General features: G+C 45.0%; 1 protein-coding gene across 1 annotated transcript; it reads left to right on the top strand.

The window, feature by feature from the left end:
• Nucleotides 1-16,641: 16,641 nt before the first annotated feature.
• LOC121838024 (lysosomal Pro-X carboxypeptidase-like) lies at nucleotides 16,642-21,789 on the top strand. Its single transcript, XM_042293988.1, has 4 exons — nucleotides 16,642-16,701; nucleotides 17,484-17,624; nucleotides 20,078-20,179; nucleotides 21,604-21,789. Exons 1-4 carry the CDS (start codon nucleotides 16,642-16,644, stop codon nucleotides 21,787-21,789), a joined length of 489 nt encoding a protein of 162 aa, XP_042149922.1.
• The last annotated feature ends 2,744 nt before the right edge of the window (nucleotides 21,790-24,533 follow it).

The raw sequence follows: 24,533 nt of genomic DNA, 5'->3' as shown, positions 1-24,533 counted from the left end.
GCTTTCGTTCCTTTTTTTTTAGGAACGTGTACAGCACAGCATAAAAAGGGGGGTGTACTCGTACAATTTTGTTTTTACAATAAGCACTATGTCGATGGCTGGACGGCAGCTAACAGAAAACCACTTGGTGCATTTTGCCATATCTTGGTACTTTAATTTCATCTCTTCCACTAAAGTACCGTTCGCAACTTAGTAAAAATCTTACATTTTTATAAAATAACTACTACTAATACCACCCCTAATAGTGCTGAGTTTTTTCAGAGAAGTTCGACCGACCCTGTCCGGTGACTATTTTTAGTTTTCACAAAAAAGATATATTTTGTTGACTTAATGCTCATCAGAACAAAACGGAAATATTATAAATACAGGGCAAACGCCATCCAATCCCTAAACCAAGGTAGGGTCCCAACGTTTCGGTGCCGGCTCGCTACCTTCTTCAGGGTGCCCAGCCCGCACCGAAACGTTGGAACCTTACCTTCTTCTAGGAGTTGGCTGGCATTTGCCCTTTATTTACAACGTTTAGCCCAACCAGGCAGGCGACTGCCGAAATGTTCACCTTCAAAAAATAAAAATTTGTTTTGCGATGTTTTTTTTTGTTTTTTTTTTTTGTTTTTTTTTTTTTGGGGGGGGGGGGGGTTTGCGGGAAAAAAAGTAAGAAGCACACTCTCAGTGTGAAGGGCGTTCCGCGAAATGCGCTAAATTTGCATTTCGGGCAGCTCTCCCCAAAAAAAACAAAAAAACCTAATGGCTACAGGGCTAGAAATATTTACTCATAAACTACATATAAAGAGGATCGACTTAAAGCATTTATCATTAAGTATCGACGAAATTAATTTCCAGAGAAAAATTGCAAACACGGTACATTCCGAAAAAGTGCTTATGTTTTATATATTTTTCTCTGCATCTACAAATACCAGAACTTTCAAACGTTGCGGCGTGTTGCCCTGTATGCTGTTAATATTGGCGCTAAAAATTGTTGTCCTAGGAAGCGGAACAAATTTAGAAGAATGGTTCCTGATTTTAATGATTTTAATGAGTAGAAGTAGTTTTGAAACTAAATTTAAAATTAACTCGCCCACATTAAGGCCAAATATAGGTACTAACAGAATTTGCAAAGACATCTTGCATTATTTTAGTGTATTTGTTGTTATAAAACTAGAAATATTACCCAATTTAGGCCCATAGTACCGTGAATAGGGTGTGTAGACACTGATAGACGAGCCATGTATTATATATAAAAATTGTAAAAAAACCTAGAGGGTGGTCAGAAAGAAAACATATTGATGGCAAAGAGGCGGACAGTTGTTTTAAAGTTAGAATTTTCGTGCGCTTTTGTATAAGAGTCTCAAAAATATGCGCTGATCAAAAGGCACTCTCATATGTGCTTCGTTGGGCCTGCTTTCGATAGCCGACGTATAGGGTCTTTGTGTAAGCCACTTAAAGGAAGGCGGCTCCGCTTAAAACATCTTTATCTCAGCCTTTTGCCTAGCAGTAACATGAATTCGCGTGGCGGAACCGGCGGGCCACCTCACAGCATCGAAGCCGCCGCCGCGATGGACCGTGAAGCGCGGAGAGAAGACAAAAACTGGAGAAAAGCGTATCGGTTCATGACGGGAAATACGCCAAAAAAAAAAGAGGACCGAAAACAGAGTCACACAGGACAGAATGTACGCCCTGTACTCTGCGCCTTTCTTCTCTGTCCTGTTTTTGTTTTTTATGCATATTTTTATTATGTATTAAAAGTTCAAAACCAATTAGCCCAACTTGCAGCCTTAATAGGTACCGAATATTTGAAGTTTATAGCATTAATAGGAGACCTCAGAAATAACTTTCCCTTTCACTTGCCTTTGTCGTGAACCATCCCGCGGCCCTTGGTGAGCATCGTCCGTGAGTACGGACGATGCTCCATCTACGAAGTATTTCTTCGGCCAGTGTACCTCAAGCCCAACAGCGGCAACTCTTACTGCGCGTAGCCTTGTAGTCCTAGATGATGGCCATGTGTGGTACGCAGGCTGGGAAAAAGGAAAGCCGATAAGAAAAAAATTAGTCTTCTTACGTTTGTGAAACGCTTTCGAGAGTTCTCGAAAAAATAGAGCAGGACACTATCTTTCCCTAGAAATTGTTTTGCTGCACTTATCGTATTGCCCTGTTCGCATCGAATATATTCATGCTGCACCAGCATGAATATATTCGACGCAAGCAGGGCATAACAATAAGTGCAGTAAAACAATTCATAGAGAAAGATAGTGTCTTGCTCTATTTTCATTTCGCAGAAAACTGGACAGTTGTACGGCCTGAAGACGTTAATCGCATCACTGGCCAAAGACGCAAGTGTCGATCTTCACATGGGTCGTGACAACTAGAAGAGGAACGCGTAGCTGCGCCCTTTATCAGTTATGTCACCATCCACGATTCCGCCTACGCATGCTAGGCGACAACGACAAACTATAGCTGTCGTTTGTCGTTGTTGTCCGTCCCTTTGCCTCTTCCTCATATTCAGTGCCCTTAACAACACGCTCGTTCTTTACGGAGTTGAGGACGTTGCTCCGGTTTACGCGCATGTGACGTACGTTAGTGAGGGTGCGGCAAGTCATTTTAAGAGCCGATATCAACACGATGAGCTCACAAAAACCATGTACCTGTCGGTTAAATTTCTATTTTTAGCAACTGAGCATGGCAAGAACGCCTGCAATGGGATCGGAGGCATCGTCAAACAACATGCAACTTCTTCCAATCTCCGCTCTTTCCGCCAGCCCTTATAGAGCACGATGCCTACAGCACGTCCTCAAAGTACAAATAATAAAAAAAGAAATTGGCGAAAACAAAATGCCGTCAATGTCAAGAATTCCCGCAGGGAAGGCAGGAGCTCTTTTATGCGTTCCAGAGCAAACAGAAAAAAAAAAAAGATATACAAAAGCGTCCTGATGAAACTAATTAGTTGTCAATACGATGGTGCTTTCCTTAGTGTGGAGCGCGCTCTCTCTGCAGCTCGCCTCACGGGCGTCTGCCGGGAGCTCCTTCCGCTTTACAGAGGCAACCCGCGGCGGCGGTTCCAAGGCCGTTAGGAGGCGCGCCGGTAGAGCCGCGCCGTATCATGTTACCGCTAGGCGAAAGGCTGAGGTTACTATTTTTATAAATATTTCTTTCGATTTAAATGCCGCTGTGGTTTGAGAGGGGAGGGGGAGAGATGAGAGGGAATTCACAATCGGTCGTCGATGCCGGTGGAGAGCGCGAATTCCTACAAGGAGAGCAGCTCCTAGGCGGTGGAATAGTTGATTGGGGTCAGGGATGGGCAAAATACATGCAAATATGTATTGAAATACAAATACAAAATACTTCGTCAAAATTGTAGTTAATTACGAATCTAATTACATTTCCAAAAAAGCATTTAAGTACAAGATACGAATACCATCAAACGTATTTGGTCTCCCTCCAAATACTTTTCCAAATACATTGCTCAAGATTTGGGTCAGCAACTTCAGGGCGCCTGCAACGGGTTTCTGGGTGTCTCAATTTAATTTTGCTTCACACACTCGGGAGTTAGTGTGCGAGGCTGTAGTAAAGTAATAGAATTATAATCACAAAAAAAATGTAATCAGCTTGGACGTAATAGGTGAAAAAAGTACAAAGCTTCAAGCAGCTTTCTTTGTCGATTACATTTTGGTATAGACCAACAAAGAACCGAGACGACCAAGACGCGCAGCACTAGCTAGATATTTTTTTATTGTTGCCACTCGCACCAGTTACGAAAATATGGACGACCCGCGCATTTAGAATGTTCCAGGCAAAAATATAGATGGAAATCAGGCTGGAAATCATCACAAGATGTCACAGGCACTTATTTATCCAGTCTGCCTGTGAACGTCGATTTCGTCACTATTCTTGCCCTGGACTAGCACCGTAATCACAAAGTCACTAAACGCTTGTGCTTGATTGAGAGACACTGCATTCGGTGTAGAACGTAGTTTCTTCCTGCTCTGGACAGGGACAATAAATTTGCGCCCACAAACTTGTATTTAATTACAATTGTATTTGAAATACCTACGTTTTAGTATTTAAAACACACGTCAAATACATCACTAAATTGCAATTAAATACAAATGCAAAATACACAAAGTATTTGAAATACATATTTCAAATACTTGTATTTGAAATACTGCCCATCCCTGCTTGGGGTTATCCACTCGTGGAGGTTACTGATGCCGGTGGGGACTTGCAGGATTCGTCGCGGCTGCAGTCCAGGGCAGGCCCAGGGCACCGGATGTACGGATGATCTGGCACCAGTGCCGCAAAAGGAACACCGGGCCGGGGTTGATGGGGCTCGGGACTCGAATTCTGTTGTCTTCCCTTAGGTACATTGTCGCGCCACTTGGCTAGAACGTCTTCTGTAAGTCCCACTCCCGCTTTAGCCATCTGTATAAGGACTTACGTGCCGCGCGGAAGCCCACGAGGTAGGGGTGCTGGGTCGTCGTGTAATCGATCACGTAGTCGCTGCTTCACCGGTTGTTTGGCCGTCGCCTAGATGTTCAGCGGATCGGGGTCATGTCGTTCCAGCGGGACTGGGATGCTCTGGTCGGAGCGGCGTTTCTGGCGGTCGCTCGCCCGCACGTGTGCAGTTTCTTCGCCGATTCTGCCCGCGTGTCCCGGGACCCAGTCTACTCACACCACAGTGTTGCGAGTACTTTTCAGCAGGTGGCAGTTCCCCCTGATGCCGTGGCATGCCATGCCAGTGCGAGGCGCACGCCCGAGACGGATAACAGCCTCTGTGCAGTCTGTGAAAATTGCAAACTTGCGATCTGTTGCTTCGGAGTACTTTTACTTTACGCGTTCAGTGGCTGTTAACACGGCTTCGAGATCGGTGCGGCAGACGCTCGGTTTCTCGAGAAAGTGAATGGTGCGTGCTGCACGTGAGAGGCCAAAGACGCACGCCAGCGTAGCACGCATTGTGTCTTCACCTCATGCCGCATCAGTGAAGATCGCTTCTTCAGTTAGGTCAACTAGCTCTGCGATTGTCGCGCGCTTGCTTAAGTTGTATCGTCTGCTGCTTAGCCCGGAAAGGTGCTTAGGCACATGCACCAGTGCGCTCTCCCACGGTGGGATTCACGGTGGTGGTAGTGCCAGTATTTCCCCGTTAGGCGTGCTAAGCTGCACAATGCGCTGGCCTGCTGTAGATACCAGCCGTCGTTGTTCACGGTAGCTCGCTCTCTAGTCTGTAATCACTTGGAGCGCTAGTAGCCCCACGTAGCGCTGCAGTTCCTTCGCTCGCGTGTGTCTAGGTAGCCCTGTGATGACGCGTAAGCTTTCTCGATGTAGCGTCTCTAGGCGATGGTGTTGCGTGCGCGTGAGGTTGAAACAGACGACTCCGTAGCACACCTTAGACGTGTTCCAGTGCCACCGAAGCGGTTGCCGTTTCGCTTAATGTGTGTAATTGCTGTTTTCAGGTAGGCTTGAGTTACCTAAGCCGCGCTCGTCGGCGCCTCCTTCCTCGTGCAGCGGTTCACGGAGCACTCGACTCCATCGGTCAGCGGAGTTAAGTGTATAGAAATCATGTTTATTAATAAAGGTGTCTTCTTTTGTTAAAAGTTTCCAGAGTTGCGTCGGCATTTTTTTTTTTTTAACTTTCGCTGTTGGTTTTGGCGTTTTCGAGGGAGCGTTTGCGGAGCAGAGCGGCCGACAGGTGGGAGCGGTTCCCCCGCGGTCGTTAAGAAAAATCTCGGGTTTCGGGGGTCTGCTCGGACAGATCCCTGGGACAGCCCGCGCTTGGAGCTGCTTGTGGCTTTTAACCCAGTGTGCCTTTATATAGAGGGTTCCGCCGCTTAGGGTCAAATTGTCGTTTTTTGTCCGATGTAATAATTTAGCAGTTGGCGCCTGCTAGAATGAGAAAAATGGAGGGGACGACTCTGGAAGGAATTTGGACTGGCGGTTGGAGCACCAGGCTGACAGCTCGCCGACCATTGGGTGAAAGTGTACCACGTGGAAGTGGTGGAACTTGAATGGATTGGTCGGTCCCTGCGGGGAAAAGAGGCCCCTGCGAGCCTACAAAATGAATGCCGAGAGTATTCGCAAGGATGGCTAGTTGGGCTAGTTGGTTTTGCATCATGGTGTAATACGCCAAAACAACAGGGACAGACAAAACGAAGGTAGAACTAGACAGGACGCGGCGTAACTTTCAACTGAATTGTTTATTTAGAAGACAGAATTTAGGAAAAATATAATATAAAAGCAGGCACACGTGGCAGAACAACAGATAAGGTCAAAAAACACCCCCCCCTCAAATGCCAGTGTCATTGGTTCTTCAAATAGTAGAATTCTTTATCAGTCAATGACAAAGAGGGAGCGCTTATGCAAGTATTGTCGTGGTGGGACCTAATCAGGAAAGCTTCATGAATTTCTCTTGCCGTTTTTGTTTTATAATGGCCCATGACACAGGTGTCACCAAAGATGGGGCTGCACTTTTCAGAGTTGGGCCCGCAATCGCAACGGTCACAATGAACCGCTAAGTGGCCAGACGGGGACTGTCTGATCGCCAACGTTTTGTCTGTCCCTGTTGTTTTGGCGTATTACACCATGATATTCGCAAGGAGGGAGATTTTGGACTTTGGATTCGATTTAGAGAAATTGGGACTCTAGACGAGGCAGGATGGTCTCCCAAGTTGGGACTTGTAACTAGTGTAAATAAATGCACAGAGTTCTCTACAAGCAGTGAGTCGACCGGTCACTCAACAACGTTCATGCCACCACGCTTCAGAGTATCGAAGCGGGACCTGCCTTCCACATCACCGGGAGGACCAACAACTTTACTCGCGGCGTTCTCGATGGGTTTGCCGGCTAAAGTGGGGTGCATTTGTGATTTGTAAAGGTAGAGGCAGGCTATGACGAGATATTGCATCTTAGTGTGGTACGGTTGCATGCGCGTGTTGCATAGGCATCGGTCGATGGTACCGAGCACTTGTTGCATCGTGTTCGTGACGTCTCGCGTGTCGAACTTCGTGTTCTTGGGATCACCTCACTGAGTAATTTCATCTGCGTACATTGTGTCGTGGAAGTGCGAGATGGTGTGGAGTTCACTTGCAATTTCTCTCATAACAAGATTGAAAAGCGCCGGGGAGAGGATCGCCCATTGCCGGATGCCTACTACATTGGTGTAAATGCACGGATTGCGGATGTCAGTTGTTACCTCCTCCGTTCTGTCCTTTAGGAAGCATTTGACGATATTCACTATGCGGGTGCCGGCACCGAACTCTTGAGGTTTCCTGATAACCGCTGCCTGCGTCGCTGCGTCGAACACCTTTCTAAGATCGACTGCAGCCAGTACGCCGGGAATCTTGACTCCTCGCCTGCGCCTGCAGCCACTCAGGTCGCGAAGTGGACGTATGTGCTATCGCGCGTGGACAGCCCGGGACGGAACCCTGTTTGAGCATTGTCACAGCGTGGCTCGTGTCCGGCCTCCTCTATACGAGGCAAGTCAGTCGGGTGAGGACCATCTTCTCTTGTAGTTTGCACAACATCGAAGTCAAAGAAACAGGTCTTGAATTATGTATGCGGTCGGGCTTCTTACCAGGTTTTCGGATCGGATGGACAACCGAGCGCTTCCATTCCGCAATTAGGTCGTCTGACATCCCCACTGTGTTGAGTTCATCGAAGAGCTGAAGTCTGCCTTCATCATCTAGATTACGTAGCATACTCCACGTAATACCGTCCTTGCCCGGTGCGCTGCTGAAGTTGACTGATTCAGGGGCCAGGGTGAGTTCCTGTAGCGTAAACGGGGAGTTCTGTGTTATGCTCATCCTCAGGCCTGCGCGGAAGGTACGTGCTTGGGTCTGGAGGTGTGACAGGTTGCAAAAAGAACGTGCGGGCCGCCTACCTCTCAAAGTCCCGCGGGGAAACATCGGTAGCAATCAGGATGTTGCGAGTTGTGTTGGCCGTTCTGGTCTTGCCAATCAGCGCTCGGTAAGTGCCATATAATTTCCCTGTTCCTGTCTTCTCATCAAAGGACTCACAGTGGACAAAACACCACGATCTTGTTAGGCGTCTGGCGTAGCGACGCGCTTGTGCCGTCTTGTTCTGTACCTTCAGTAAGTCTTTGAAACGGTTGATGTCCCAAAGGTAGTGGTCGTGCAGTTGCTGACGCGTTTCCCATGGATTGAACAGATGCTTTTCAGGAACGGGGTCGCTCTCGAGCACCTCAATCTCTCTTGTAGAGTCTTTCACGGCTCTTCGTAGCTTCTCGACGATGGGCAACGTTGCCTCGCACACCTCAACGGCGAATTTGAATGCATCCCAGTCAATTACCTGCGAAGGACGCGTGCGTTCGTCGGTGTTTCTCATGTTGGGTTCGAGACATATAGTGTAATCTTCGGAACCTATACGGTCCGGTCCGTATCTCCAGTCTCTGACAAAGTTGGGATTCTGCCAAATGTAAGGTCAAGTATTGTATCGTTTTGCCGCGCGTGCAGTCCATGCCTGGTCTGGTAGTCGAGAACGTTGACAAGCGCGAGGCGGGCGGCTTCGGCAGTTCCTTGAACTGGGGTTCTTTTTGCGTCTGCGCGAACAAAAAAAGGGAGTCAGGTGCAGTCAAACACGTTTTTGGCTCCCCTTGATTTCTCAGCAGCATGGTGTGACTCCTGTTTTCAGCCAAAGGGAGTCCAAAGCGGTTTATATTCCCTTAATGCACTGGAGTCATTCGAGTATGCATTTATATCTGGAATTAACTGACCCCCTCCGGCCCAGGGGGGGGGGGGGGGGGGGGGGGGCACCTGACATTCTAATATGGGTGGAGTCACCACGACAGAGCCTCGTCAATGGAATCAAATTATCACCTTCGCGTCTGAGGGGGTCTAAAGCAGTTTGGATTTTCTCAGCACACTGGAGTCAAATGAGTCTAGTTAAATGCGCAGAGCCAAGTGACTCCTCTCGGCTCAAGAGGGTCATTGGACCCCATAAGTTTAGTAGAGTCAGCTTGACAGAGCCTTGCCACAACAGACAAATCATCACCATCGAAACCCACGTACCACAAAAAAAGAAAAAAACTGTATAACGTGTTCCTTCGAATACACTTTTTAGTTCATGGTGTAATACGCCAAAACAACACGGACGAAAACGAAGGGAGAAGTGTGCAAGACGTGGCGTACAGTTGTTGTTGCCGGGAATCACATCTCCACGGTAACATTTGTGCAAACATCTCATAACAATCCCGAGAGTGCTGAGTCAGGTGAGGCTGGCATAATTCATATATACAGATGAATATGGGTACGTTGAGGTCACGTAAGCCTCACACACTTTGCGAGTTTCAAGAGACCGTTTACAGCTTCTCACTTCAGCCACGCACGATGGTGGCGTTGATTATATGGTCCTAATACCATGGCTAAAAAGAAAAACGATGGGTTATTTTTTTTTTTATAGTTGCCGCGTTTGAAGAAAAATAAGATCGCTAATGGGTGACAAACTTTTCGCTCCGTAACTCTCTCTTCTTTTTTTTTGTACTTCAGTAAGCTCCTGCTCCTTCTGGTTCCACTTGCATGTAATGACCAGAGATGGTGGAACTATGGAGACGGGGGCACGCCTTACAACACATCTAGTCGGGTTCCAGTTTTAGTAGATGATATTCTGAATGTTTCGATTGCACTTCCATCGGCGATGCGCGCAAGTGAACGGCTTTCGAAGTGAGAAGTCTTTGCTGGTACACAAAGGGTTATAACAAGGAAATCTTTCAAATTACCTCGCGGCAAAGGCAGCCTTTCAACGCGCACCGACAGACAAAGCGGTCAGAAGGCATTTTAGAGCGCTCCAAGAAGCGTCACCCACGTTTTATTTTATGAAAATCACGATCTGAGCCTTTTCTTAGACGCCTGTGCAATAAAAATACAAGCTTGAGAATTATGGGCGCCGAAAAAACCCGCATCTGGTTATGTTTCTCAAAGATCGTCTCGCCGCTCTATCTCTCGATCCCGAAGCGGGAGAAAATGAAGCGAGTGATTACAGAAAACTGCAAAATCTTTTCTACAATCCGCCAGCAAACGAACCGCCTTGCAAGAAAGGAGGCCCCCTCAAAAGCCTGTTTTCTCAGCTTCACATGGTCACTCGAACTCATCGGGCTGATAGGCGCGGGACAGCATCTCTTCATTAAGGTTTCCTTGCTGCGTAAGGGCCGTCCGATGTTTTATTATAGGTATATTCATGTATTAAGCACACTAGTTCATGGAATCGCAACATAACACCTCTTCCTTGGTAACATTGTCAAATTTACAAAAACTTGTATAGTATCAAACTCGTAACCCCGATTATTGGCAAATACCAGCGTGTCGATTGAATGTTGGCAAAGAAATGTTATCCCGCCGAGTCCCAAGACTTCTCAATTCACTCATTTTTGGCAATATTGATATACATAAATTGAGTTGAAATGAATTAAGTACTGTCATGTATAGCTTTGATATAGTGTACTGATATTTGGTTTTGTATATACCTCGATGTTGTATCTATATGTTCTCGGTAAGTTGTTATCCTGGTAATTCCTCCTCGTGTCCATGTATTTGTGTCTAGTATGTAAACGAAGATTTTCTATATTTATATGTTTTAAAGATTAACAGGGTAATTAATATCCGTTGAATGTGCTTGTTCTTTGATTGAATGCTTTTGTGTTTTATTTTGTTTCCTCTGACTGCTGCATAATGTCACTGGGGCCGAGAGCTTGTTAAGCTGTCTATCGCGGCTTTTAGTCTTGGCCCCATCATTACCTGTAATGGGAAATGAAAAAAAGCTTATTATTAAATCCGCCCCCTTCCCTTGCTCTCAAAGGATAGGCCCTAATTTGGAGCCTCCAAAGTCCCCCTCCCCCCTTATTGTGGGGCGACTCATCTGACTTCTCAAATGACGTCCCTCTGTGGTGAAAACACGCGCAGGACCCCAGGAGATAGCTGAAATCGAGGTGGATTCGCGCCAATTCATTTGTCGTACAATCCCGATGGAGCCCTTTTCCTTAAGTGTGTACGAAGAGCTACGCGAATAGCTCTTCTGCTTGTCGTTTGCACTCATTCATGCCCCTCTTGGCACGCCCTCATGACGCCTTTTGCAAGAAAGACGAAACGCCCGATTACATTGTCATTATTTTTCAGTGAAGCTGATATAGTAGTTTGCTTTTTAATAATTGAGGCTTTTGAATTATTTTTTCGTTATTTTTTATTACTCCTTTTGTTTTTCGTAATCAAGATTCCTGCAAGCACACTGAAACTTGGGGGGCCACTAATCCTGCGATTAGCGGAACAGTCCCGCATTGGGAACCGTTGTTTCACGTCAGACAGGAGATACAAAAGTGACAAGTGTACCCATTTCGTAACTTTGTAAAATGTCCCATGTATCGCGGATAGCGCTTACGCATTCAAGAAACGGAGAAGAGAACAAGTGGGCCTTTGTCAAGAGAAAATTATTAATTGACATTGCCAACACGTCTGGCCAGAGAAACACCCTTGAGCGGGGTGATCGAACCAAACGCTTCACGCAAGAACCAAAATTTGCGCGGTTGTCTTACAATTTTTTTATGTCTGTTTCTGATTCGCCTGTGTTGGGAGTGCCTCGTGTGGGGTCGGTGTAACTTCCCAAGTTATTTTAACCCTATCATATATATGTGAATGCCCGAATAGAGGGACACTTTGTTCTGAAAGCTACGCCGTGCCCCAGCTTTTTAACGCGTTAGCAATTGAACGCTCATTTCGAGGAAAGCCCGGCGGTGTCTTTCGTTTGTCAGCTACAAGAAAAGAGAAAGAAGGAGGGGGAGAGGCTGACGCGTGCTTACGTCTGCGCTTCGGACTAATGGCAGTGTCGTACGAGTCACCCTCTCCCCCCCTCCTTATCACTCTCTTCCTGCTGCGGAAAAACGAAAGACACCACCTGCATTTCACCAAAACGAGCGCATGAAATGAGCGCAAAGCGAGCGAAAATGAAGCACTGCGTAGGTTAAAAAAAAAAAAAAAAAATCTCCCTTCTATTGGGCGTTGGTTGCAGCTTTCGAGAAAAAAAAAAAAGCGAATGCATGTGAGCCTGCTCTCGTATTTGCTCGAATCATTCTGATGAAAATGAATAAATAGAACAAGCGCCTGCTTCCTGCTCGACTTGGACACAGCTTTTCTGAAAGCTAAATATAAAAATGAAATGCCGACCGAGCTACATCACTTTTCGGCTTATAAATCCCTCGTCAGTCGCATATCCTGTGGTCGCATCGCTCCTTTTTAGTACAGATGTAGGCTTTGTCGTCGAGGCCGTGACACCTGTGGCAGACGACCGCTGTTGGACGGTATGGAGATTTGCCCCCGCGATATTTCACGTGTTGGGAAAATCTGGACCTCCCTGAAGGTGATGAGGCAAGCACCACTTCTGTCCATGGGCCTTACTTGAAGCACTTCGTGGGTTTCGGAGTAAATGCAGCTCGTCAGCGTCTCGGCCGATTCGTCGAGATCCACTTTGTATATGACCCCGCGTACCATGCCGCGCGTGGGTGCTTGGTACGCATGCATCTCCACCGTTTCGTGTGTTTATTGAACTGAGGTAGTTGTAAGCAGACTTTCGAGGTGTCTTGGCTCATACAAGGACACCGACAGTGGGTTTGCTCCGACAGATGTCGTGTTTCCACATTGGCCTGACCTGACGCCGGGGTCCAAAGTTCTCAGGAGTTGAGTAGCGATCATTCTTTTGGGGATGCTGTCGATGTTGAATCTCGTCCGCGGTCGTAGCGTGAGAATGATCGTGGAGCGTCTCGGCGGAAAAGAGGCCGCACTTCCTCGCCCTGATGGCGATCGTTTTCTACCCTTGTCAATCCGCGGGTTCGGATTGACGTCGGTGTCATCCTCGTTTTCGGCTGAAGAGGGGTTTATCGACGCCGAAAAGCTTTCCCTTGTGGTGTTCGTTTCATGGTCATTCGAAACTCTCTCTCTCTCTTCGGAAGCGCTCGCGCGGGGTTTTCGGTACTCTGCTGACCGATCGGAAATGTGTGTTCAATTTTGTCGCCAGCTTAATCCCAGATAGGATTTCTTCGTCTATTGTAAGGTCTGGTAAGCTGTTATGACGAGGCTTTAGTATCACAAGCTCGTGTATCGTTTCCCGTATCTTTTTTGGGTCGTCGTGTACCTTGTTAAACTTGGGTTGAAAGAAATTTCGCTTTAAGTTCTGAATGTCGGAGTTTAATTAGGTTTCATATATTTTGAATTAAAAAATGGTCTTATCTAGAGCCTCGACGAACCAAGCTTGTATATTATTTGTTTTTCTACCTCCTGTAGAAAAGGTCTTTCGTGTTCTAAGCTTTTCCAATTCGTTTATTCGGCTTCTTCGATTGCAGTGAAAACGATATCTCGTAGGAGCTAAGTATTGTTTTCGATAATATGTCGTATGATTTATTCAGGTTACTTTCAGACAGAACATGGTTCCCTTTCGTTTTGCCACTAATAAATTATAAAGTGTGTTCAGCGCTTCTTCCAATATATATCGATAACTTCAAGGAACCAATCGATTGGTACGTTTGTTTATTTATTTTAGTCGAAATACACAATATTGGCATATAGTTACTTATCCCGGTGGTGATGGTTTCTGAGGGTATGTCGTCCGAGTCAAAATCATTGATGCATGCATCGAGTAGTGTGAAGAATGTGCACGTGACACGAGTGTGGGTGTGAATTACGTTATAACACCCAAAAGACTGCACAAGCGTTAAAAGTTTTATTTGTTGTGCATTTTCAACCGGTACATCGATATTTGTCTCACCAACATATATCGCCTTACGTCTAAGGGAGCTAGCATAATGAAGAACAGAACTCAGAAATATGAAGCACACCGATCTATTCCCATCAGGAAGACGTTACAGGATAAACACAAAAATGGCTCAGCACACAAATGCAATAAATTCATAATCGGGCGTGGTCACTAAAAGTTCCGTGAATAAAACAAAGTCAATGATATAATTGATATGCAAAGCAACGCCATTTCCAGCCTTATGCAGCCGATATACAGATTTGAACTTTGAACTTTGAACTTTGAACTTTCTTTCAGCAACATTATGCCGAGGACACCGGACAAAAAGCTAACAGAAGCTAGCTTGACTGGGTCCGGTGCCCTTGCATGTACAGGGAACGCAATCATATTTAAACAATCCTAAATATTTCTTACAATATTCAAATCAAACAATTTAAAATGGTCCAATAAAATTTTAAAATCACCGACATTAGAGAACATTTTTTTTCTTAATTTAACAACACAAAAAAGTACGCAATGTTTTCTTAGTTAAACAATGAATATTGATGCGGTTCATTACAATGTTGTTAAGCAATGTAGTTAGATTATGAGCAAGAGACTGCAGTGCATAATTTGTACGGAAATGGGGAACCTTCCAGAATTCTCTACGACGAACATCGAAGACTGATTAACGCTCAGTTAGGTTTGCTAGCTGTGACAAAAAAGCAATAAACTCCAGATTCGCAGTGATGTCCGTTCAGATATACGTCAATATTTCTAAACGAAGTCTCGCTTAATTTCAATACATCAAATTTCAGTTTTAGTGATCTAATAAAACATTCGAAGTCATCAAATTTAGATTGAAGGCTTCTAATATTCAAATGAAGAATAGAAAATGTATTGGACAGTTTTGAAACAAAGCTATTAAATACTTTAACATCTAGGAAGTGTGGTGGACCAGTAGTTTTTTTTGTACTTCCTGGGGTGGTCGTCCTACGTTTAGTTTATCTTCGACATTTCTTCTTTAGACTTGATGTACACAGTGCACGAGTCATCTGCTTGCCTCGTGAAAACCTTCGATTTCTTGTCCTGGACTGCTTCTAGTGGTTTCCTTTCTTACTTTTTTCCTCGCTTCTACTGCTCCCAGTAACTCTTGTTTTTCTTGAGTCAGACGCTCATTTACGAAGACTGGCTTTTTTTCTGAGTCCGGAAACCCAACCGCTTTGTTGTTAAACGTCGCTTTGAGTGACGCAGCAAGAAACTCGTAGCGTTTTCCTCGTGTCACAAACCGGAGTATTGTGTTCTCAGTCTCGTTCCAGCGCGCAGAAAAAAAGTGGCGAATGTCGATGTTGGTATATCGAGTGGAAGTTTGACAAGAACACCAACGCTCTTGGCAATTTCGAAAGCATGCGCGTTGTTTCCTTTCTGAAAAACCTTTATTTCTACGTTGTGCATTCTACTGTATTGATCAAGGTTCTGGATTTCGGTTTGAGCTGTTGACAACTCTTGTTTCAGCAAAGCATTTTCATTTTGTAGCTCATCAGAGTGATTCTGAATGTTCTCGACACCTTTGTGCATCAGTTTTACATCGTCGCGTCCCGTCGTAAAGTCGTCTGTGGCTTTTATTTTTTTTCGCAGTCATCAACACTTGCTCTCAGGGCTCGGGATTCCGATCACATTTCTCGTTTGAGATCTTCTAATACTTTAATGACGTCTTATATTTTTTGTTCGCCATATATCAGTGCGTTTTACGAATTTCAGAATGTAAAAATATTACAATTTTTAATCATGCTGTCGCAATACAGCGAATTATGATGTCGTAAAACACAAACGATATTATCCCTAAATTACATTCCTTTATATAATTTAGTTTTGTAATAAATTATGGCTGTTTGTCGTTCTTTTTGAAACCTTACGAGCTGTCTAAGAAAATTCCTAGAGCTAAAAAATTATGTTCAATAATATTTGGAACCTGTCTGAATCTTCTGTAAGGAGCCCTAACTCTCTTAACCAACTCTTTCTGTACCCGAATTAGAACCTGGTATTGTTATGGCAACACAATTTTGTCATAGATTCATAAAATATTGTTTCTGGGCAAATTTCAAAAAGAATACCGTAAAGGATTAATATTGACCTATAATTAAAAAGTTAATTTCTTTCGCTAGCCTTTAGATAAGGCGTTTACTTTTGCTAGCTGTTTGTAATTGTTAAAAAAAATTGGAAGCCGTCTTATTCTGGATTAGCTGGCAGCAAAATTGTAAATGCACTCCTTTTACAACCAAAAAGCATTCGCAGAAAAGACAAAGCCTAGCCTGCAAGTATATATAATAACCTCAAACACTTAGAAGCTCATGCTTGACAAAATGAACCAATAATTATACAAATATAGTGGTAAAACTCACACACTAGATTCACAAAATTAGCAGAATTTTTGGGTTTGACCGTGTTTCAGTTTGGTTCTCGCGCTATGGTGAAATTTGAGTTATTGTTTTATCTAACATTAAGGCAAAGCTTACAGGTTACAAGATGTAATTGTTAAATTTTTCTAAATGGAAAGCCTTTAGCGAAGAGAGTGTGCTCTTATGCTACCAAGTAATATACTGTGTCAACTTTTCTTAGAATGGCTTCCTACGTTGTCTTTGTTCTTTAATGTAGCAAAAGCGTGCATTCATTAACAGCGTTGCTTTCTTGGTTAACCCTCCTGAATATGAACCTTGGTAATTTCTTATACCAACGTTTTCTAAGTATCATGAAAATAATACGTAGCATTAATAACCTAATAGTGTTTTGTACACTGTTCGCAATAGTTGTTTAAGCATGAAATTATTCACAGCAACTCCTTACAGAATCATGCAGTGGAACAAAACTGAGAGCGCTGTGAAAGCAAGAATGATCCTCTTTCGCCTCGCAACCTCTTTATTTGTGATAATGCCTGCGCTGGGAAGTCAAAATGACATTTCATACAAGGAGTACAACTTGACAACCAAAGTAAGCCTATTATATGAATTTTGGGAATTTATAATATTGGTTACACAACAAATATTTTAAGACACACGCACGAACACACACACGCACACACCCAAACACAACCACACACACACGAGAGCTTCACAACTTTGTGCGTTGTCAAGCCCGAGAATGCTAATATACTCGCTCTAAGAATGCTCTGGCTACAGGTTGATTGTGTCAACTTTTTTTTTCTGAAAGCAGCAAAGGTCCCAACGGGGAAAAAAGAAAAGCTTAAACGAAGGATACATGTTTTGACAACTCGGACGATGTCTAGGTCATTTAAGAAATTAGACATAACTCAGACATTTTTTCAGCGCTGTACAAAACAGTGCAAATGCACCCGCACGCTAGAAAAAGAAATGAAAATGCGAGAAACCTCTAATAATTCACGAGCTAAAGAATTATTCACTCTCGGTGTGTCTGATGATTAAAATAGAAATAACTAAACCATGTAACATTGATATTTACGACGCGACAATTCAGTACTGACCAAGGATACCTGCCCACACGTTGCCACACAAATGATTTTTTTTGTAGTGTCAAGCCAATTTCCTCATACGCGCTCCAGCGCACTCGACGTTTCGTTGAGCTGCACAGCGTGTTTGTGTTTGGTGCGTGTTGGGGGTCCACCTGCGATGTCATCAAAAGCAGGCCTTGTCGTCTAGGTAATATTGCCTCCATCCAGCCATCATCGAGATCGGGTAGAGGCAATAGTAGTGCATGTTTTGTCGGTTCTTCGACAGAACGTACTCTATCTTCAGGTCGATCACTTCACTTTCCGAGACAACCGGACGTACCAGCTGCGGTACGCGATCGCCGACCAGTTCTGGGACAGAAAAGGGGGCCCCGTGTTTTTTTACACTGGCAACGAGGACCCCTACGAGACCTTCATAAAGGAAACGGTGAGAATATTGTTTTTAGCAACCCCAAACTGACATAAAATAGCAGAACGATAACACCAGATTCGTAAACGATAGACAGTTTTCTTGCTTGATGGAAACAAACACTTGATGTATTAAACAAAATGGTAATAATAACCGAGCAAGGATTATTTTTTAAATGGCAGCAACTTTTATTAAAATCGGTTTATATAATACATGAAATGCAGTTTAAATAATTGATTTTATAAAATTATTTAGAAGACATTATACAGCCGCTTTGGCGAGGGAAGAAAAAATGTACTGTTTAAAAAGTTCTCCACTAAATCCAGCGGCAAAACCTTGTACGTCACGTAACGTCCCCTCACGTGACGTCAGTTTACCCGCAAACATTTCCAAGGAAACTAAATTGGTGTCTACGTCACGTGACGTAAATGTCTCCGGTAGTTGTAAATGTTCTCGCTAAGTTTAGCTGGGAAACTTAATTAATGTATAGACCACGTGATGCCAATTTTTTCGCTGAATTTGGCGAGAAAAAATTATGTTCATACGTGACGTGACGTAAATTTCTCTCTAAATATAGCGTGGAAACTTAATTGATTATATAGGCCACGTAACGTCAGGTCACATGTTGTCAGCTTTCTCTCTGAAGTTAGCATATGCACTCAATTTCTGTTTAGGTACTTGACGTCACTTTCACCGCTAAATTTAATCAGAAGCCTGACTCGATACGTAGGTCACGCGACTTAAGTTTACGTGATTTCGATTTACCCGATAAATTTCCCGTGAAAAGGCAGGAATGCATGTAGGGAAAAAGCGCACAAAGTGCACATTTCGGGCGTTAGGAGGTTTCCTTTAAAAGAATTCGTTATTTAAAAATTATTTTTCGAGAACTGACATGTAGTTCCGGAAATTTTTAAACAATATTTATGCTGCGTATCGGCGAAGCTTAAAGACATGGATGCCATTCACTACACGAAATCTACGAAAGAACTTAACCTCACTGAAAGTATACGAGCGACTTGAAAGTACTTCTAGGATATTTATTTGTATTTTATAGAATTTAAACAACTTGACGATTTCAAGGCTCAAATCTTTATAACTTCATCTCACAAGCTGTTTTGTGCACAGAGAAAGGTACAGGCGCGAACGCGTAATTTTCAGAAGTGCTTTCCATGCGCAAGCGCTCGTACACTCACAGAATTTCCTAAAACCATCCACTCGGGCCCGCGATTTTGCCAGCACTGACCAGAGTCCGTGATCTTAAGTATCAAGCGGTCGTGCTTGTACCGCCGAAAATTACAAGCCTATAATGCCAATAGTCAAGGTAATATTAATTTTTCGCTGTATATACAGGGAAAATATCTCACCCAGACATATATCTAGACGTACAGAGAAAAATACATATATCCCAAAAATGTATTGTTAAGCAATCAAAAAAGAAACAAAAATAGATCACAGTATTTATTAAATTCTGCTTTAAGTAGACCATATAATTTTTTTTTTCGAACTTCCCATTCCTTTTTGCCATAAGTACCTCTCTAAAGCGCGAGACACATGCGCGAAAAAACCATCCGGTCCGACGTCCGATCCGGCAGTACGACTGCCTGATCCGAAAAATTTGGTCGCTTCAGACGTCGGATCGGCGATCCGACGTGCGTCCAACGCGCCAGATAGTTTCGCACGGCGGACGGATTGTCGGATGCGTCCAGCCAATGACAGCACAGCCATCGCGAACGTCATGATGACGTACTGGGTCTGGCTGGGCGAAGCGAACGCGATGACGGGACGGGCGAGGGAAGCCGGACGCATGAATCCCGCGAACCCATTCGAGAAAGATGGCCCCAGCAAATAATGCACGCGCTAGCGAGAACGAGCTCGTAATTTCGCTCGTGCGAGCTGAACCGTCAATCCGAGACCAGAGATGACCCGCGGAGTCCGCTGGAACGCTTGGATCTCCTGGGTTTTGGGCGAAGCCGAACGGATCGTCGTGTCGCATGCAAGGTCGGAAGCGTGTATCTCAAACTGTCGCGTGCGGCGATTCGGAGCGGCTTTCGGACTGTCGGTTCGGACGTCGGATCGGACGATTCTGCCGTCCATTTGTCTCGCGCTTAATTCACGTTTTCTATTTAAATATCTCAAAATTTACGAGCACGGCACGCCGACGATGTGCTCAATAAAATATGAACCTTTTCCAAAACAAAATACTGGTTAGATGCAGGCAGGTCCGAAAGTTGCCCCCCACATTTTTCTCTGAGGTTCGAGAATGTTCTTTGTTATTACTTCTTAAAGTAAGTGCTGTTGCAGTGCTTTAAGGGAAGTTTCTATAGAATATTTTTATAACCCACAGAAACGGAAAATAATAAAAAAAACAAGACGTCCTTATGCCCTCCAATGTGTCTTCAAAATACTGTTAAATACGGTTAGTTTGGTATGTAACGCTTCTCTTCTGTTGTAATTTTCTGATTTTATTTTAGGGCGTTATCTGGGAATGGGCGCCTGACTTCAAAGCCCTTATTGTGTTTGCTGAACATCGGTTCTACGGAAAATCTTTGCCATTCGGCGATGAGTCCTATCAGGTAATTCCGTGAAGAAGCAACATTATTTATATATAGAAATATCGTAGCTTTTAATTGCATAAAAATAGTATAACCTACTACGCGGTCGCAATTAAGGGTTTTCTGTTTTGGGCTAAAATTCTTCAAAGAGAGCGGATATAAAAGTTTGAATTATTTATGGCAACAATTGAGAGAGCCCAAGACCTACAACAACAACAACTCAAAATATGTCAGGGTAAAAGTCCTTTCTACATACAAGGTGCCCCTTAAAAGAAACAACCGTAAAGCATTTGTTTTTGTTTTTCATTACTGTGAAATAAGCTACTGATGAGAGCACGCTCCGTCTCCTTCCGTATATAGCGCCATCGGTCCCACCCTGATGTCAATGTTTCAGAGATTTCCGTAACCTGTTTCAAACGTTATAGCTTAGAAAAAAGATAATGGTTAGTTTTGAAACATTGGCATCTGGTCCGGACCGCTTGGCGCTGCCATTGTGGAAAGACCTCGTTCGGCGATGTGCGTTTATTTTCGCAATAAAAGACAAAATAACACTACACTACTTTGGTTGTTTTGACACGTTAAGAGAAATCTCGATGATGCACGCGCATACTCACTAATAACTTTGAATTATTTAATGAAACACACCGGCGTGGACTAACATTACTGTGGCGGTATTTCATTGTCTATCCTTGGTGCTTGCTCCACAGGCCAAAAAGTGATATCGCTCTTTATTTTCCTCCAAAACACGGAAGCAAGCCAGTGGCGGTGAACAGCAGAAGGTTCTCAGCGATTGACTATGCTCGGAATGTTATAAGAGCTGAAATTACGATGTTCACGGTGAAAACGAGCGAGTGATGCGTCAGGCTTATTAACGCTTCGCACATCGTGCAGCTCATATCTAATTGTATTTTCATCTTCGTCATTCGATACGATCCTTCTTTGTTAGCCGTGACTCGCTCTCTCCATGTTCGTAAAAAAAGTGAAGTCCCATCCCCTTTTAGAGTGAACGACGAGCGCCTATCTGACTGAGACTATCAACTGCGAAATTGGGTAAAAAAAGGTGAAATTTCGCAAACACAAAGAAGAACGGAACAAAATAAACGCACCAGACCAAGGCGCCTTCGCTCCGCTTGATTGAGTTCACAGTTAATGATGGACATGCGCTTCATGGCGTTGCTCTTTTGAAGTTGCACGATCGGTCCTACTGGCTCGTCAGTCACACTCTGACTTTAAGCTCTCGTCATCTCTACAACGCATCTGTTCTTAGTAAGGGTATAAAGATAGGATCCTTCTTTCACACGTCAAAACTCTCTGATATTGCTCTAAGGATAAAGGAACAGGGTTGCGCATGCAGATTTGAATTAATAAAACGGAACGCCGAGCGATACGCTCTTTTTAGAAACGTTGTGGTTTTCGTTATCTGTTTCTTTTTCTTTTTTTTTCAGAGTCCCAAAAACCTTGGATACCTAACTTCGGAACAGGCGCTGGCCGACTACGCTTACTTGGTGGTCTATTTGAAGACTACTTTAGCTGGAGCGGCAAAGAGTCAGTTTGTAGCCTTCGGTGGCTCATATGGAGGCATGCTGGCTGCCTGGTTCAGGATCAAGTACCCGCACCTCATTGCGGCGTGAGTCAAACTTGCACGGCACAAAGATAGTTTGGTTTTATAAAGTTTATTAGCAACGCGTGTACAGGCTTCACTATTTCTGCGAATGCTCCAAGATCATCAAACTTATTGCGTAAATTGGTTTCACTTAAAATCATAAAGAAGCTCGTAATAGTAGCCATGAATCGCGATGCCTTCTTAAATTCAACTTTTTAACATGACACTTTCTGTTTCAGCCGTTAAGTTAACCATGGCACTTCAGCTCCTAAATATGGTTTCATACGGCAAGCTCAGAATATATCACCCCGTTCAGCTCACCTTTTTAAAATTAACACTAAATATGCAGGAACTAAAATTTTGAAAAAGTCGCCTCTTCTCCTTGCAATTTTGGATTTAAACAGCCTTCCAATGGGAAATCGCCTTCGTCAGTGAACATAAGTCATTTGTTGCCACCGTAAACATGATGCTGGTTTATTAGGCTAAGTTGAATTGATATTTTCGTCGTGTTTTTTTTTTCTCCTCTATTCTTATAGAGTTTTTCCCATATATATTTATATATATGTATGTATACCACTCATTTGACAAACTCTCTGTCATTCTGCTTCAATCCGGATTTAGATCAAACCTAGAACGGGAGCTCAAGGAAGCCCATCTCATATACGAATTCGACGCGGTCAAGTCTGACATTAATGAGAGCCCGGGGAGACCGAGTTGCACACAGCTCGTGTGAACGGGCAAATTGTCGCCACTTCCGATACCCCCCCCCCCCCCCCTCTCTGCCCCCCTCTCGCTCTTTGTCTAGCAGAGGTATTGTGAGTGGTGCCCTTTGGCGCTTCTGGTCCGGTGTCGGAGTCGGGACGGGCATGGGAGCAAGTGTGCCGGACTCGCCTGTGGCGGGGCGGGCGGGGTTGTTGTTGTTGTTAGAACGTTCTTTATTGCCCTGTTATATATATGTATACATATATATATATACACATATACACACACATATACCATACACACATCTAATGCACCATTGTCGTCTGCATCGGTGCGGGCCTAAGGATCTGCCGTTGCCGTCATGGCGGTCTGGGTGGGTGTTGGTCCCAGCGCCTTCGGCTGCTGCAAAGTCGTCCACCGGGGCCGTCGTCGTCGTAGACGAACTCCGCCAGCTTTGTCCACAGCAGGGAGACGATCGTCTGGGCGGGCGGGGGTCCGCCCCAGATGCCTCGCTCTGCCGGCCGCGTGTGGCTTCTTGCCCTTGGGGACCTGCCATCGCAGTTCCGTAATCGGCGGAGGTTTTTCGGGGCTGGGGACACCTTTGTGTTCCTCCTGTCGTTAATCGTAACTTCGTACATAATTGCTGTTGCCGTCACTTTTTGGGGCATTTGTGTTGTTATGTTGTGCCTTCTGTCGTCCCCTCTCATGTACTGCTTTCTCCTCTCCCTCTCCGAGTGAGAATCTCGGCCATCATGTAACCATATTCACTTTTATGTCACGCTTGAAGAAGGAGGGTCCCCCTCCGAAACGTCCGATTAAACTATCCAAGTTTGTTTGAACCTCGGTGGCTTTTTTTACTTATATGCGAACGCCTCGGCTCCCCACAACTTGAAGATGTCATTTATAAGAATGGCCTCTGGCGCCGCCACCGAGGAGAGACTTACAAGGAAGTACCCAAAATTTTTACCCACGTCACTTATAATTGGAGATTCACAGACCAAGTACCTCCTCAACCACTTTGATCCTAACCAAAAAGGAACCCCGGCGTTCATCACCAGGCGTGGAGCTCGGATCCTGGATATTGAACGCGAACTGGAGGGCGTAAAAAATCGGTGACGACCATCGTGTTCCACGTCGGGACCAACGATTTGGCGTCGTGTGGTGGGAGGAGACCCTGAAGAGATATCTCTCTTTGGTGGACAGGACCCTGAGGGAGCGTCCGGAGGTTCGTCAGATTTTCGTCTCGCTGGTTCTACCCCGACACACCAACCGTCGGGGAGGCTCGCCAAACCAGCGTTTCATCTTCTGGTTCAATTGGCAGGCGAGGCTCTTTAACGAGAGCGTCAAGAACCGGTGTATAGGCGCTCCCGAACGGTCTCCTACGTGGACCACGGCTTCACGGACCTTCCGCCAAGTTCGATTCCTGGCCGCCGATGGTGTGCACCCCAGCTTCCTCGGCGTGGCGCTGATGGCGGAGCACCTGAGGGAGATCCTGCCCCGTGGAGCACCTCCACCGCTACCACTGTGGTCGGCGAGTCCTTCTTCGGTTGCGGTGGCTGCCGATGCCGACGCGTTCCGGACAACGGGTCTGCCGTTGACGCGGGCCATTGGGGGGTCAGGCTTCGAGTCACCGAGTGTTCTACCAACGTGTGGTGGGGAGCATCATGGTCCATGACGGGCCGGACTTCCCACACCTTCCGCGAGGCGCACCCTCTCCACCTGGCTCGGCTCCCCCGTCTCCCCGCTACAACTTGAGGGCGAGGACATTCTACGAGGTCGCAAGGTTCCGCAACTGACTGCCACGTGAGACGCCCCCTTCTTTGCCCTGTCCCAGCCACATTTTTCTCAAATTACGCAAAATGTCTGGGAAACGCATTCGACATGAATTGCACAGCGCCACTCTTTGCGTTTACCTGGAGGCGGGCGTTCCGCTTTAAGGGCTATATCTCACATCCGCCAGCAATGAATGATCTAAATTCCGAGGACCGCAGGGAATGGCAGAGCGCGCTCAGCAACGCTTCGCTGAAATTGGTCGGTTTAACCATTAGCCATTGTGACAAGACTTGGTTG

Source organism: Ixodes scapularis, unplaced genomic scaffold, assembly GCF_016920785.2.
Source record: "Ixodes scapularis isolate PalLabHiFi unplaced genomic scaffold, ASM1692078v2 PGA_scaffold5__190_contigs__length_132052651, whole genome shotgun sequence".
Classification (NCBI taxonomy): Eukaryota; Metazoa; Arthropoda; class Arachnida; order Ixodida; family Ixodidae; genus Ixodes; species Ixodes scapularis.
The sequence above is the reverse complement of the archived record's forward strand: the minus strand, read 5'-3'. Positions and strand labels throughout refer to the sequence as shown.